The sequence below is a fragment of the Doryrhamphus excisus genome, chromosome 23 (genome assembly GCF_030265055.1).
Source record: "Doryrhamphus excisus isolate RoL2022-K1 chromosome 23, RoL_Dexc_1.0, whole genome shotgun sequence".
In the NCBI taxonomy this organism is placed as follows: Eukaryota; Metazoa; Chordata; class Actinopteri; order Syngnathiformes; family Syngnathidae; genus Doryrhamphus; species Doryrhamphus excisus.
The window spans coordinates 10,163,041-10,176,711 of NC_080488.1; the positions used below are offsets into that span (position 1 = coordinate 10,163,041).

At 39.8% G+C, this 13,671-nt stretch overlaps 3 protein-coding genes across 4 annotated transcripts; 1 reads left to right on the plus strand and 2 right to left on the minus strand.

Moving 5' to 3' along the window:
- The first annotated feature begins 5,445 nt into the window (after positions 1 to 5,445).
- On the plus strand, positions 5,446 to 7,067 carry nkx2.5 (NK2 homeobox 5). Of its 2 annotated transcripts, none has more exons than XM_058063562.1 (2): positions 5,446 to 5,854; positions 6,460 to 7,067. In XM_058063562.1, exons 1-2 carry the CDS (start codon positions 5,527 to 5,529, stop codon positions 7,065 to 7,067), a joined length of 936 nt encoding a protein of 311 aa, XP_057919545.1. In that variant the 5' UTR covers positions 5,446 to 5,526. The 2 variants fall into 2 exon arrangements, with proteins under 2 accessions (XP_057919545.1, XP_057919546.1); XM_058063563.1 differs by having other exon boundaries at positions 6,463 to 7,067.
- Positions 7,068 to 8,216: 1,149 nt separating this feature from the next.
- On the minus strand, positions 8,217 to 11,179 carry LOC131110350 (vesicle transport protein SEC20-like). Its single transcript, XM_058063398.1, has 6 exons — positions 11,093 to 11,179; positions 10,597 to 10,689; positions 10,436 to 10,527; positions 10,260 to 10,364; positions 9,884 to 10,002; positions 8,217 to 9,755 (listed from the first exon to the last, which is right to left on the minus strand). Exons 1-6 carry the CDS (start codon positions 11,171 to 11,173, stop codon positions 9,559 to 9,561), a joined length of 687 nt encoding a protein of 228 aa, XP_057919381.1. The 5' UTR covers positions 11,174 to 11,179; the 3' UTR covers positions 8,217 to 9,558.
- Positions 11,180 to 11,814: 635 nt separating this feature from the next.
- atp6v0e1 (ATPase H+ transporting V0 subunit e1) lies at positions 11,815 to 13,419 on the minus strand. Its single transcript, XM_058063936.1, has 4 exons — positions 13,169 to 13,419; positions 12,735 to 12,782; positions 12,222 to 12,343; positions 11,815 to 12,113 (listed from the first exon to the last, which is right to left on the minus strand). The coding sequence occupies exons 1-3, from the start codon at positions 13,270 to 13,272 to the stop codon at positions 12,250 to 12,252; spliced, it is 246 nt and encodes an 81-aa protein (XP_057919919.1). The 5' UTR covers positions 13,273 to 13,419; the 3' UTR covers positions 11,815 to 12,113; positions 12,222 to 12,249.
- Between the last annotated feature and the right edge of the window lie 252 nt (positions 13,420 to 13,671).

Below are 13,671 nucleotides of genomic sequence, written 5' to 3' on the forward strand. Positions count from 1 at the left end.
TCTTCATCGAGTACCCGTGAGTCAGTGAACCTCAAGTCTTTCTTGAACATCTGCGAGTCAGTGAAACGTCAGTCTTTGTCAATGCACGAGTCAGTGAAACTTGAGCCTTGTTGAGCACGCGTGAGTCGGTGAAACTCGAGCCTGTGTCGAATATCCGTGAGTCAGTGAAACTTGAGTCTTTGTCGAATACCTATGTGGGAGTGAAACAAGTCTTTATTGATTACCCATGAGTCAGTGAACATCAAGTCTTTGTTGAGTACTAGTGAGTCAGGGAAACTCAAGTCTTCATACAGTACACGTGAGTCAAAGAAAACTCGAGCCTTCGTCCAATATCCGTAAGTCAGTGAAACTCAAGTCTGTCGAATACCTGTGTGTGAGTGAAACAAGTCTTCATCGAGTACCCATGAGTCAGTGAGCCTTGTTGAGTACTAGTGAGTCAGGGAAACTCAAGTCTTCATAGACTACCCGTGAATCATTGAACCTCAAGTCTTCATTGAGTACTAGTGGATGAGGGAAACTCAAGTCTTCATAGAGTACACGTGAGTCAAACAAAACTCGAGCCTTCGTCCAATATCCGTGAGTCAGTGACACTCAAGTCTTTGTCGAATACCTGTGTGTGAGTGAAACAAGTCTTCATCGAGTACCCATGAGTCAGTGAGCCTCAAGTCTTTGTTGAGTACTAGTGAGTCAGGGAAACTCAGTCTTCATAGACTACCCATGAATCAGTGAGCCTCAAGTCTTCATTGAGTACTAGTGGATCAGTGAAACTCAAGTCTTCATAGAGTACACGTGAGTCAAGAAAACTCGAGCCTTCGTCCAATATCCGTGAGTCAGTGACACTCAAGTATTTGTCGAATACCTGTGTGTGAGTGAAACAAGTCTTCATCGAGTACCCATGAGTCAGTGAGCCTCAAGTCTTTGTTGAGTACTAGTGAGTCAGTGAAACTCAAGTCTTCATAGAGTACTCGTGAGTCAATGAAACTCGAGTCTTCATCAAATATCTGTGAGTCAGTGAAACTCGAGTCTTCGTCGAGCACCCATGAGTCAATGAGACTTTCTATTATTATATCGCTATTAGTCAGCCTGAATTAGTAGTTTTCACAGTTGTTATTTAGTTAATAATGTACGTGTTTAATTTGTATTATTCCCTATTTGCACTAGTTATTTTTGCTCAACACACATCTTGTTGACTGCCCCTGCTGTGGGTGTCCCAGGCTGTGAAAGCCTGGGAATAATGGGCTGGAACAGACTTGATTCTGTCAGCCACAGTGTGTGTGCCAGGATGACGACACCATGTTCGATGTTCTAAATACTGTAGGGGTTGCCACACAATTAAAAAGTGGTGAAAATGGGTGCGGAGTAAGTCAACAGTGTGTGTTTGTGTGCAGACCTGATGGAAACCAAAGAGCCCATCCTTGACCAGAGACGTGCACAGACAGCAGTGCTCATGTGTCGGGCCAAGACTGGTAATCAAGCCATCTTATTATGTCGGCCCATTTGTCTATATTAGCAATGCTCGTGCTCATTTTTTGGTAAGCCTGATAGAAAAGTGGGTCAGTTAAAAGTTTGTTAGGCTGGTGGAAAAACGGAAAGATGCAAACCGCAATAGGTCACCCAGGACATGGTCATGTCACAGAAAATACATTCAGAAATGTTGATTAAATTACATTTCAGTGTAATATGCATAATGTGAAAATACTAAAAATCGACCTGTATGTCTACATTAAGTGTATGAATGCATTAGTTTTTCATATTATAACAAAATTCTTAGAGCATTGAAATGAGGGGACTGTTCAGGTATTTTAGAAGACGTTTCACCTCACATCTGAATGAGAATATCCAGTTATTATAGCATAACGCTGCCCTCTTGTGGTAAAAACCAGTACTCAACTGTCTAGACAATGGAAGTGAAAAATGGGTCACACTTTTCAGAGATATAGATCATAAAATCATTATTATTATTCATGCACAGGTAATGATTTAAGTGTAAAAAGAAGCTAGTACCTGTATATGCCTCCTGAGATCCCACTCACGTGGCCTGTGATTGATTGGTGACCATTCCAGTGTGTCATCTGGGGTAGGCTCCAGCTCATCGGTGACTGTGAAAAATATATATTGCATAAAAATTAATATGTGCATGGATTAAGATGTAAAAATGTTAAAACACTTTGTTAACTTAATGACAAATGTTGTAAAAAGTGTAAAAAGAAGTTAAGCACTGAAAATACACTAGCCGGACAAAAGTACTGGGACACTACATTTTAGTTCTAAAAATAAAATGAATTATTAATGAGTCCACATTATTAGATGCTACACCACTTTGCTAATTAAAATGTAAATATTTTGCTCGGATAGCTTAGCATATATTGACTTACATTGGAACTTTTAGCATCTTTAATGGACAAAATGTATCAAAGTTGTTCACTGCATTGTCCTATTTTTAGGAAAATGTTTGGACACCCCTCTTCTAAGTCACAAAAAATGAAAAGAAAAAGCAAAACAATCTACAACAATATCTGTTATATATCATGAAAAATAAGGGTCTCTTTCATCAGTTTTTTTGGTGTTATCTTGCTTGGCGACAGTTCGAATGCTGACCTTTAGATGCATGTTTTTTTCCTGAAAATGTACATTTAATTCCTAGCAACCATGAGTAAACTGTATTTTTGAAGTCCATTCATCAGCACAGTACACGGTATACAATACTGTACACCAAATAGCGTACAGTACCCTACTACTGAACTCCAACATCAGCTGCAGGAGGACGTAGACAAAACTAAAGAAGATACGGTGTGAAAGCCATCCTGTGAAGTCCCAGGGGGGGCCCTTTGACCTTCCACTCGGCACAGGAACGTGTGAAGCCTTGCCAAAATATGACCATGATCTAGGAAGTGTGTGCAGGACTGAGGGATGGCGGAGCTACATGAAGAAGACGCTGCTGCATCACAGACATGACAAATGATGCAAAGACAGATGGCCCTTGACATAGCTGCCGTTGTTAGTTTTCCCTTATAACCTGACTCCAGATCAGTGGATGCTTTGGGTTACAGCTATGCAAAGTGAGAAGTGACACACGGAGGGCTGACCTGTGAATGATCTTTGCAGCAGCAGGACGTCTAGTACTGTTCATGCAGTAATGACAATCTAAACAGTCTGTTTCTATAGGAGCCACTTGATGGCAGTGTAGCTCGTTTTGGAGTGATGGGTGGGTGGGGGGGGGGGGGGGTCTTGGGTTCAAGAAGGCATGATAAAAAGTGACAAAACATGCTGTGACATGCTGCAGCTGCACAACAGCTGTAATGACTGATGTTATGGTGAACATGATTTAAGCATTTTACGCAGTTAGGAGGGAATAGTTCAGGTGGGGGGGGGGGATTCTCTGACCTAAGAAATGATAAGTGGGATGCTCAATACTGTAAAATGGTATATCTTATGTCTTTAAAATAGGGAGCATTTCCCCATTGCATGTGTGTTTTTTTGGTTTTGGGTGGTTTTAATATTTGTCCCCAATACATGGAGCCTGTATCAATTAACCAATTAACTGCTGCTGATAAGCTCAGCTCCCACGTCACTCTAAAACACCCAATTTGAAGCATTACAATGGTGAGATATGGGTGATTAATTATTAATGATGATAAAATGTGATATATTTTTTCTCCCACGTATTTCTGATTTATTCCCATTTCAGGTGACACACGCTTACGCACACGTTTTAAAATACTCACACGCTGCAGCGGAAGTTTTTAAGCAAGCTTATCTGCGTCTTTATCTGAGCTGGAGATGTGCTGCAGAAAGACAGGTCAAAGGGGACGAAGCATTAGTGGATGCGGAACACATGCCAGACGCGTCACGTCCAATTTACAGTTGACACAACAAAGTTTACAACCCGAATGATTGATTTGACACCCAGAAAAGAATGAAAAGAATTTGTTGACATGTAAATGTGCTCAAGATTGCACGACATTTGGTTTTGGGTTGACTTTTATATTCCAGAAATGATTAGAAGGATTAAAAGGATTGCAGCGAGCCATCAATCAGCCACGAAAGGCGCACAAATAGTCTTTCCAACTATAAACACCATCCAGGCTGGGGGACCGGGGACCCATTTAGCCTGTGGCTGTGCTAAACTACTGCAGATAAAACAAACGATAATACTGTCTGTCTCCTGGGAGAGTCTCCACACGCATTAACTAACAGCAAGTTTGGACACAGCATTTACTCGCCATTGAGCGCATGGAAGAATACGCTGGGGCTGATTGGCTGTGGAAGTTTTGGGTGTCACGCATGGGATAACTGGGCCGGCAGCGTGGGTGGGTGGGTGTCTTGTGTATGTGTGTGTGTGTTTGTGTGTGTCCAGGTTTGTTGTCGTCTGTTATCACGTCCAGATAAGAGCGACAGTGGCTCCAGAATCTTTCGGAGGCAGACAGCAGAGTGTGTCGCTGCTGGTTTCAGGTTCCGTGTTCAAAACATTTTTGGTCTGCTCGGTTTCCTCGTCCACGATGAGGGACGAGCTGACATCCCGAAGTGTGCAATAACCTGCACGCAACCCGCCATTTGTTCTAATAACACAAAGACACCTGCGTAATCTGATGTTATTTATGCATATTGCATATAATAATGCATATTCTAAGTTAATTAATGCATTTGCAACTAATTAAACACTTTGAATAATTGTTTTAATTGTAATTATTTGTTGAAATTACAAATATACATATTGAAAAGGCAAAATAATGTATATGTAGCTTATCTATATTAGGACTACTATTATTAAATAATAATAATAATAATAATAGCCTAAAGCTTCTAAAATACATTATGAAAGGAGGAAATTGGCCGCAAGACTTCCCTGACTGATGCACAGTGGTGCAGTGTGTCGCTGTGATGAGTTAAATGCTCAATTTTGTGCAACAATAAAAGGGAACAATTGATATTATACATTCAGGTGTATGCAAACTATGCATTGACAGCCACGGTAATATCCATGAAAGGAGGAATTTGGCCGCAAGACTTCCCTGACTGATGCACAGTGGTGCAGTGTATCACTGTGATGTGTTAAATGCTCAATTTTGTGCAACAATAAAAGGGAACAATTGATATTATACATTCAGGTGTATGCAAACTATGCATTGACAGACAATAATATTCATATGGTTAAATAAATACATAAGCATTATTATCTTTGCATTGATTAGATGGTGCAGGTGTGCCTGATGTTGTGGCGTGAACATGAATGTTTACTTTCAGTTCATTTGGATGACAACAGGAGCCTAACATGTGTCAGTCATGTGAGTATGAAGTATACCAGAGGGACCACAGAGTGAAGGTTCCACTGGCCCCCCTCTGTGCCCACCCCCCTCGTCATGGTGCAAGGGGAGAGAGAGAGGTTGCAAAGGAGTGAAGACCTCACAGAGGACCAGTGTGTGGCATACCAAAGTAATACTTACATCTCTAAACATTGGCAGGGAGGAGAAGAAGCCCCTGTCGTCTTCTTGTGACCTCCACATGTCAGTTTAACAGTTGTTGGCAATGTTTCCAAGCCCCAGCACGTCCACTCCCTTCTCTGTGAAGGACATATTAAACCTGGAGAACAGTCATGACCTCATGTCTTCACTGGACCTGCAGTCTTCTCGCATGGACTGCTGCTCTCATGTGCCCTGCACCTCCTCCTGCATGCTGGGGCGCCTCAAGCAGGAGCCTCTGCGGGACGCCTCGACGTCCGTGCAGTTGTTTGATGAGGACCTCCACCAGGACCCCAAATGTGGAAACTTTGCCCCTGCCATTTATGGGAAAGCCCTGGAGATGAACGATGTGAAGGAGGAAGGATCACACATGTTGGAGGAGAAACATGCAAAAGGTGAGTTTAAATACTTGGGGATACTAATACTTAGGATAATAAATAGAAAAAAGAAATGTCAAGAAAACACAATAAAACAGCCTCCTATGTACAGTATATCGTTTGTATATAAAAATCATATATATATTTGTATATTTGTGTATAAAAATTGTGCAATTAGAGCAAAAACTGTGCAAGGTGGAAATGTGCACTTTCTACTGCTCAAATATTGGAATTATAGTCCCTCAAATACGTCCAATAAATCTTTAGTGGGAACAAACCGAATTAATGAAGCTCTTTCATGGGGGGAAATGTAAATATACAATGTATTTTATATCATAAATATATATTATATAACTGTACAGGATTATTTAGACACAAAGGTTAAATATGTTTAAAAAATTTACCTGCAATTTTATTAAGTGCACTTATTTCGTATAATTTTGTGAATGGCAATTAAAAAAAAACACAAAATGGTTTGTTGTGAAATTTGTTAATTGTATTAGTTGAATAAAAAGCCATTCGGAGGCCTCAAAATAACCTATAAATTACACAGACAACACAAACAAACAATAAAAAAATGATTATAATGGAAAAAAATGTCTTACTTTTTGTTGTCTTTTCAGAAGAATTGAGTCATCCGGGTCTGTCACTAGAAGCCAACAAGCCGGACGATCCGAACCGCCCGAAGGCCCGAAGACGCCGGAAGCCACGGATCCTGTTCTCCCAGGCGCAGGTGTACGAGCTGGAGCGCCGCTTCAAGCAGCAGCGATACTTGTCAGCCCCGGAGAGAGACCACCTCGCCGGGCTCCTTAAACTCACCCCGACCCAGGTGAAGATCTGGTTCCAAAACAGAAGGTACAAATGCAAGCGGCAGAGGCAGGACCAGAGCTTGGAGATGGTGTCCCTACCACAGCCCAGGAGGGTGTCGGTGCCGGTGCTGGTGCGGGACGGCAAGCCTTGCATGTCGGCTGACACGAGCACCTGCAACCCGCCCTGCTGTATGGCCCACGTCAACCATTTCACTTATAACAACTACGCGTCCTTTAGCGGCTATACCAACACAGCCTGCAGCGCAAACTATGCGTGTAATTATCCCGCAGCCACAATGCAAACATCAACATCCAACAATGGAAATTACATGAACTTTGGTGTGGGGGATTTAAACAACATGCAGCCTACCTTCCCTTCCTCAAACGCCGGCTCCTCGCTTCATGGAATTAGGACTTGGTAGACCACCTCCGGAGCATGCATGCATTAGTCTTTTTTTGGTTGTTTATTTGAATATTTAACAATTTTTATATAGTTTTTGTCCAGTGCTAGTTTGGATGTTTTTTTTTTTTTTTTTGTGTGACAAGAGAGTCCAAAAAACTAAATAAAGAGCACAGGTTCTTTAAAAATGTGAATTGTCAAATGATGTATACCAAAAGTATTATTATTATGAATGCTTTGTAACTTAGAAGTGTGTTGGTTTGTGTCTGCTTAAACTGTTCAAGTGGCTATTATGAGGCTTCCTTCAAAGTGCTTAAATAAGGTTAAAAGGTGCTTAGCAGTTTACATATTTTACAACCTGCTGTCTGCTTAATGTACACTCACTAAATTTGTTTAATGGCGGCCAGCAGCACAAACATGGCTGGAACCAAATGACCTTGACCTTCTAATGTTTTCCATTTACACTGCAAATACTTTTACTACTTCACATGTAAAAGCACAGTTAGATCAATTTGACAATGTAGATATTGACTGTGAGACAAATTCAAATTGCAATGTAATAATGGGATGTTAAAAGTAATTTAAAACATAAAAATGTTACACCTATTTATCCGGAACACTAATTCTAGTGCAATATAACATATTTAAATCAAGCTGTGCTTGTTTAAGAAATGTTTAGATCCTCATACAGACTTGCACCATCAGGGTGCTCAAAAGAAAACTGAAATTATATTACGCACGCACGCTAGAGCATCTCACAAAAGTGCACACATGCACACATTTCAGGAGCCATTTTTTCTCAAGGGACAATACATAGTAAACTATATAGACTTATAATGTGTCTAATTGTAATTGTGTCTTGCCTATATTCAATGTCCTATTTGTTATTGCCCGATTGATTTCTCCCCTGTACGTCGACCCATTGTCTGCTGCTGCATGAGTGCTGCCAGATTAACTGCAGTTTATTGACGGAAACTTTAATTCCAGCATGTACAGCAACATTCTGAAGTAGATCCATAATAATTGGGAAAAGAGTTTAGTAGTTTTCCAACATGATAAGGAGCCCAAACACACCTTCATGTTGACAAGTGCCGTGCTGAGAAAAGTGAAGATGATGGAGGACTCATACCCGAACCCGACTGAGCAACTGTGGGGCATCTTTATACGCAGAAGGAAAGTGGCAGAGAGCATTCATGGCCAAGAGGATTAAGGAAGTTCTAGATAACATTATTGATACTTTGGACACAATTTGGGCATGCAGTACTTGTGTTGCCAGCTATTTAGACAATAATGGCTGACGGTTACTATAAACGCTGTCAAGGTTTCATTTCTGTATTGTGCCTTGAGAAGATGTAATAAAAGTCACTGAAATGCAAGACGTGTACCCACTTTTGTGAGATACTCTAAGTCAACAATGAACACCGCCTCTCCCTCATTTATGAATGCCACATTTCAATCATCAATCGGGCATTTATTAAAATGACAATGCAATGTGAGGCGACTATAGTACGTATAGCGAGGTCATGCAGCTCCTCTGGACACGCTCTCCTATGAGGTGCTGAAAAGGCAACGTCAGATAACAAATCCACACAGACCAAAAATATCCCCCTCCCATCACCCTCTACCCACATTGGCGAGGGGAAAAAACGGGCAGGATAGTTTGCTTTTCCGGGTCTTATCTGAAGAAAGACAGGGATGCGTGCTGTTCTGTCTCGGCCATATATGTGCTTGTGGCGGCACAGCTAAGCACATAGCTCGCAAGTAAAGTGATGAACAGGTGTATTGTGTACCTTTCTGAATGCTACTAAGGTACAAAGATATTTGGATGGCTTTAAAATACATAAGCAATATACAGTGGAACCGTGAGAGTCAAAGTCTTATAAGACTGAAGCAAGAAAGGAAGGACCAGCCTCATTAAACAGTGTTACCCATGATGAAATTAATATTTAATTGAAGAAATAAAAATATTCAAAAACAAAAGTTTCTGATGCTAATTTAATTTGTAAGCTGTTCTGACATTATCTTGTTGAAGGCATCGGTGTATTAGAGTCAGACGCAACAGTAAATTAAAAGTAACGCATCGTAAGTAGTAGTGTAACATTTTACAAATGGAAAAAAAATTAAAATAACTAATTTTCATTATTACATTTTGACTTGATATTATCTATTATATTTGTATTTATTTTAAATATTATATTGGACTTGCATTAGCCATTTCATTGTATCAATCTGCACGTATTTGATGACAGGTTCTCTAATTTGAGTGTGATATGCAAGAACGATTCCCATTAGAATAAGAGATAATGGACTTTATCTTTCTGTCAGTGTCACACATATCAAGTTATTATTTGCAGGAAAATCCCACAGCAGGAATGCAATGAGAGGCCTGTCACGAATGTTTACATAATCTATGCCAAATATGTGGTTTTGTTTTATTAATGTTTTTTTTTTGCATTTAAAACAGAAAGCAGAAAAATAGATCATAGTGGATGTTTGAAATCATTTTAGCATTCTCAAAAAAAAGGAAAGATCCTCTTCTTCAGGATGTAAAGCACCGTGGCGAAGAAGAGTGCCAGTGCAAGAAAGATGAGCAGTTTATCAGTGAGCTCCCTGCGGTTGTACTTGGTGATAAGTTTCCTCCCCAGCTGGATGGTCCCTGTCATGGTCTTAAATTCATCATTGGTCTCATGGATGGTTCGGGATGAGGTAGCTACAACCAAATGAGGACATTACCTTAAACACTATGGACCATAACAATATTCAAATACCTTTATATTTACTAAAGAACATATACCACAATTAAATTAAATAAAATTAAAGAGAATGCATTGTTCAAACCTAGTGTTGTCATCGCCTCCTCGCTCTGGTTAACCTGCTGAGCCATCATTCGACTGATGTTCATCAAGTTCTGTGTAATGGTACTGGATGTCTCGGCCAGGCCCTCTTTGGTTGTCTTCCTGCATAAATACATAAGAAAATCAAAATACGCTTCACTCACATGTTAAGAGCGAGTATAGTAATTTTATTGTAAGTTTAATTTTAATGTAAGTCTTAATGAACAACATTTCAAAACAGTGAATCCCTGCACAGATGTGATTCAGCATTTAAAGCACTGTAAATCTGCTCAGGTTTTGTTATTCGGGGAGAGGTGAAACCCGACTCTGATCTCCTGAAAGAGACAGAGTTTAAGCAGCGGGGAAGGCTGTCCTCTCACCTCTGTCTCGCGCCACTATCACCTCCTTTAAGGAGCGCCTGCTTCTCCGTATTGTCGATTGACAATTTGCTTGCCAGGTTGGACTTCCTCCAAGCAGTCTGGTTGCTGCCACAAACACACAAACCGCTTCAGAACATAGTTATTTGCACGTTTGCACTAAAGACATACAAACTTACCTCAGCATCTGTTTCCTGTGTCCTTCTACCTGACTGATCAAGGCCAGCTTGTCTGTCTCTTTGTCTTGCTCCATCGCCATCTGCTCCAAATCCTGAAACATTATTTTATATCATTCAATCTATACATGTTTAACACAGCCGTCACAGATCGTATTTCTTACTTGTATACGCAGTCGTAGATTGTGCAAACTTGTTTTCACATTGGTGTTCAGTTCAGTCAGATTGCTCTGAGGACCTCTGCATTCAGTTATATCCTGGTAGGACATGGACATTATACACAGTAATATGATGTGTGGACAGAATTAATGCTGTTTGAACAGGTATTTCATCATATATACGAAGATGCATCTATATATCCATACATATATGTAAACACACGAAAATAAAATACTCCTAATTAAACCTTTAAAACCACAATTGTATACTCAATACAGTATATTCTTCAGAAAACAGTGTACAAGTTCTTTAAAGAGCATTAGGATAATTCTAGCAAACGTGGAAAAACCCAAATCCACTTTATCGGCATATTTTATACATATAATACAAATGGTAGTTCTCATGTCAACTTCTGAAAGAGTAGCTTTAAAAAGATGTTTCCTTGAATACCACCGAATGCTGCCGCAGTCCCAAGTAGTCTTACCAAATCAACATTCGCACCTGGATGAGAGCTTTGACTTCTAAGTCATATTTTAATATTTCTTGTTCACATATTCGGACGTGAACGTCAGTGGACGCCATGTTGCCAACGTATACAGCAAGGACAATTTAATTTCATAGTTCAACTCGAACTTTACTTCCGTAGTATGCCCCAAGCGAGTTCTGCGCCATGATAGTGAGCAGATAACCAGAAACATGCCCTTGGCACAATGCTCAGCCTTTTGTAAATTAGTTTTGTTCGGTAAAAACACATTTATCCATTTTATCAAAGTGTACGCACGGCGTATAACTTTATATTTTACTTAGCTGTGAGATAGTGAATATAGCTGTCTGCCTAGCTCCGCCCAATTATCTTGCTCACCATCATGGCGGACTCTGCTCCATTCATTTGAGGCCCATCCTAACCAATTCCAATGTCCTTGGTAGACATACATACAGAGTACGGCAAGACAGAAGGACATTTGAATTCCTCCTTCCATCGTGTCAATTATTTGTTTCTTGAACATGAATTCATGAGTGGTAAATAAAGTGTAAAAGTACAACAAAGTTTAAGATTTCAGCATTTTAAAAATGACAATAAAATCGGGTTTATAAATTATAAACGTAACAACAAAAAGTCAACATCTGACTAATCGTGCATGTAAATATAATGGGTGCCTGCAGAAATTGATTTTTAAGTAGTAAGTAACATACTTACATACATAAAACACAAACAAGCAGCATGAGGCACAACATAGGTATATTTAATAGCATGATAATTAATATAAACAACACTTAACAACACTGTACATAAACTAAACACTAAATTTAGTTTTTTTGTTTGTTTGTTTCATTTTTACATTTTAGCACACTCAGCAAGAAGGAATTAAGGAAGTATTCTGGTATTCTGTAGGTATTCTGTTCAAGGCACCAGTGTGAAAAACACTCTGTAAGCACACAAGAATGTGACATTAAGGCGATTTCCAAGTGTGGACCAAAACTTTAAGTAAAGAGAAAACGCTCCACGGTTTTGTAGCAGCATCTGTATTGAGAGAAATGACAATGGGCAGATGTCAATGGAAGATGGAGGCGTTCATCACAAATACAAACACAAAATGTTGGCTGAGCTTTGAACACAAATAAATCTTACCTGCGGAAGAGCTGCAGGCATTGAATCACTAAGGCCAGTGAAAGTTCAGATACCAGATAGCATCAGTGGACAGAGATGGTCCAAACAGTGGGTTCAGCTGAGCCAGAATAGCAATCAACCAGCTGACGGGACAGGAGAGATGTATGAATTATCATATCTGTAGATCACGTGACGCTCAATATTAAGGGTGGGGGAAAAACCTCTAAGTCTCTTTGCTGCCCCCTTGTGTCCATGCGACATGTAACAAGACACTGGCTGGAAACTTGCAGCACGTAGTACTTGTAAATTATTTAGTTTGGCACACATTTTGGATTAAAACAAACTCGTATGAAATTACGTGGTCGTTAATCTGAGCTGTCTCTTTATGACCCGAACATTCTGATTCAACACATTTAATATTGTATATACATGTTTATAAATTAGAGCGTTAACGCAGCGTTCGAAACTCAATAGAGTTTGCCACTAAACAGTGCAGCACATGCAAAATGGAGTAAACCCAACAATAATACTTACAACAAGTAGCAGCAAACAGCAGTCATCACCAGCATTGTGATAATAACTCTGTTTAAACAGAAGAAATTATAGGGAGTTATGTGGCACATTCAGACAACAGCGTTTTTTAAAGGAAATAAATAGGATGTTACGTCGTTTTTCCCCAAACAAGTATTCTTGAAGGAAGTGTGACGTTTAAAAATGGCGACTCTTCAAACAAGTAGAATAAATAGAAAGGATGAAGTTGACCTATTAGTTTCGGCTAGCTAACACTAACTTTTGCTAAAAGCAGCTAAAAGTTGCTAAGTTACTAGTTTACACATGACTCAGGTAATGCTGATTCGATGCAAAACAGCTTCCAACTATTTTACGTGTATCATATGACACATGATATAGACACACAGGTAATAATAATCTTGAAAAGAGAAGTCAGCTAACCAAGCTAACATACTCACCCTCTATTTGGTCCTTTGGGAATAAACCAGGGCACCACTCCTCCAACAATGCCCCAAAATAAGGTCATGACAGACATGGAAATCACAAAACTTAGTTCGGCCATGCCAGCTGTGAGTTTAAAAGCAAAAATATATCACAATATGTCGCAGATATAAACTTGTCACAACTTAGACAGAAGACTTCGAAAGCGGTAGCACGTGTCACGTGACCAGGTCACAAGGCAGCCGGAAAAGGAAGTAAACGGTCGTGTGCGCATGCTCATTGCAGCATGCTGGGCCATGATACTTTTTCCAAGCATAACGTCTTCATGTGAAAACTTTCCAGTGTTACATTTAAAAATGTGGTGCATCCAAATGTACAGCATTCCTCCATTTTGTGACACCACGAGAAGTTACTAGTCATTCATAGCAACAATTTTATGAGGGAACAATTTAAAGCTAAGTTGAGGCATTCACTTTACTTATGTAACTTTCCTTCTGGCAATTATTTAAGCTTATGATTT

Bases quoted from the DNA above. Each gene is read 5' to 3' on its own strand.
- nkx2.5 (XM_058063562.1), top strand. From the start codon at position 5,527: ATGTTTCCAAGCCCCAGCACGTCCACTCCCTTCTCTGTGAAGGACATA. The intron at 5,855-6,459 runs GTGAGTTTAAAT...TTGTCTTTTCAG, and splicing joins GGAGGAGAAACATGCAAAAG to AAGAATTGAGTCATCCGGGT.
- LOC131110350 (XM_058063398.1), bottom strand. From the start codon at position 11,173: ATGGCGTCCACTGACGTTCACGTCCGAATATGTGAACAAGAAATATTA. The intron at 10,690-11,092 runs GTGCGAATGTTG...ATGTCCTACCAG, and splicing joins AAGTCAAAGCTCTCATCCAG to GATATAACTGAATGCAGAGG. The intron at 10,003-10,259 runs GTGAGAGGACAG...GTATTTATGCAG, and splicing joins GATAGTGGCGCGAGACAGAG to GAAGACAACCAAAGAGGGCC.
- atp6v0e1 (XM_058063936.1), bottom strand. From the start codon at position 13,272: ATGGCCGAACTAAGTTTTGTGATTTCCATGTCTGTCATGACCTTATTT. The intron at 12,783-13,168 runs GTGAGTATGTTA...CTGTTTAAACAG, and splicing joins CCCAAAGGACCAAATAGAGG to AGTTATTATCACAATGCTGG. The intron at 12,344-12,734 runs GTAAGTATTATT...CTGTCCCGTCAG, and splicing joins GCTGTTTGCTGCTACTTGTT to CTGGTTGATTGCTATTCTGG.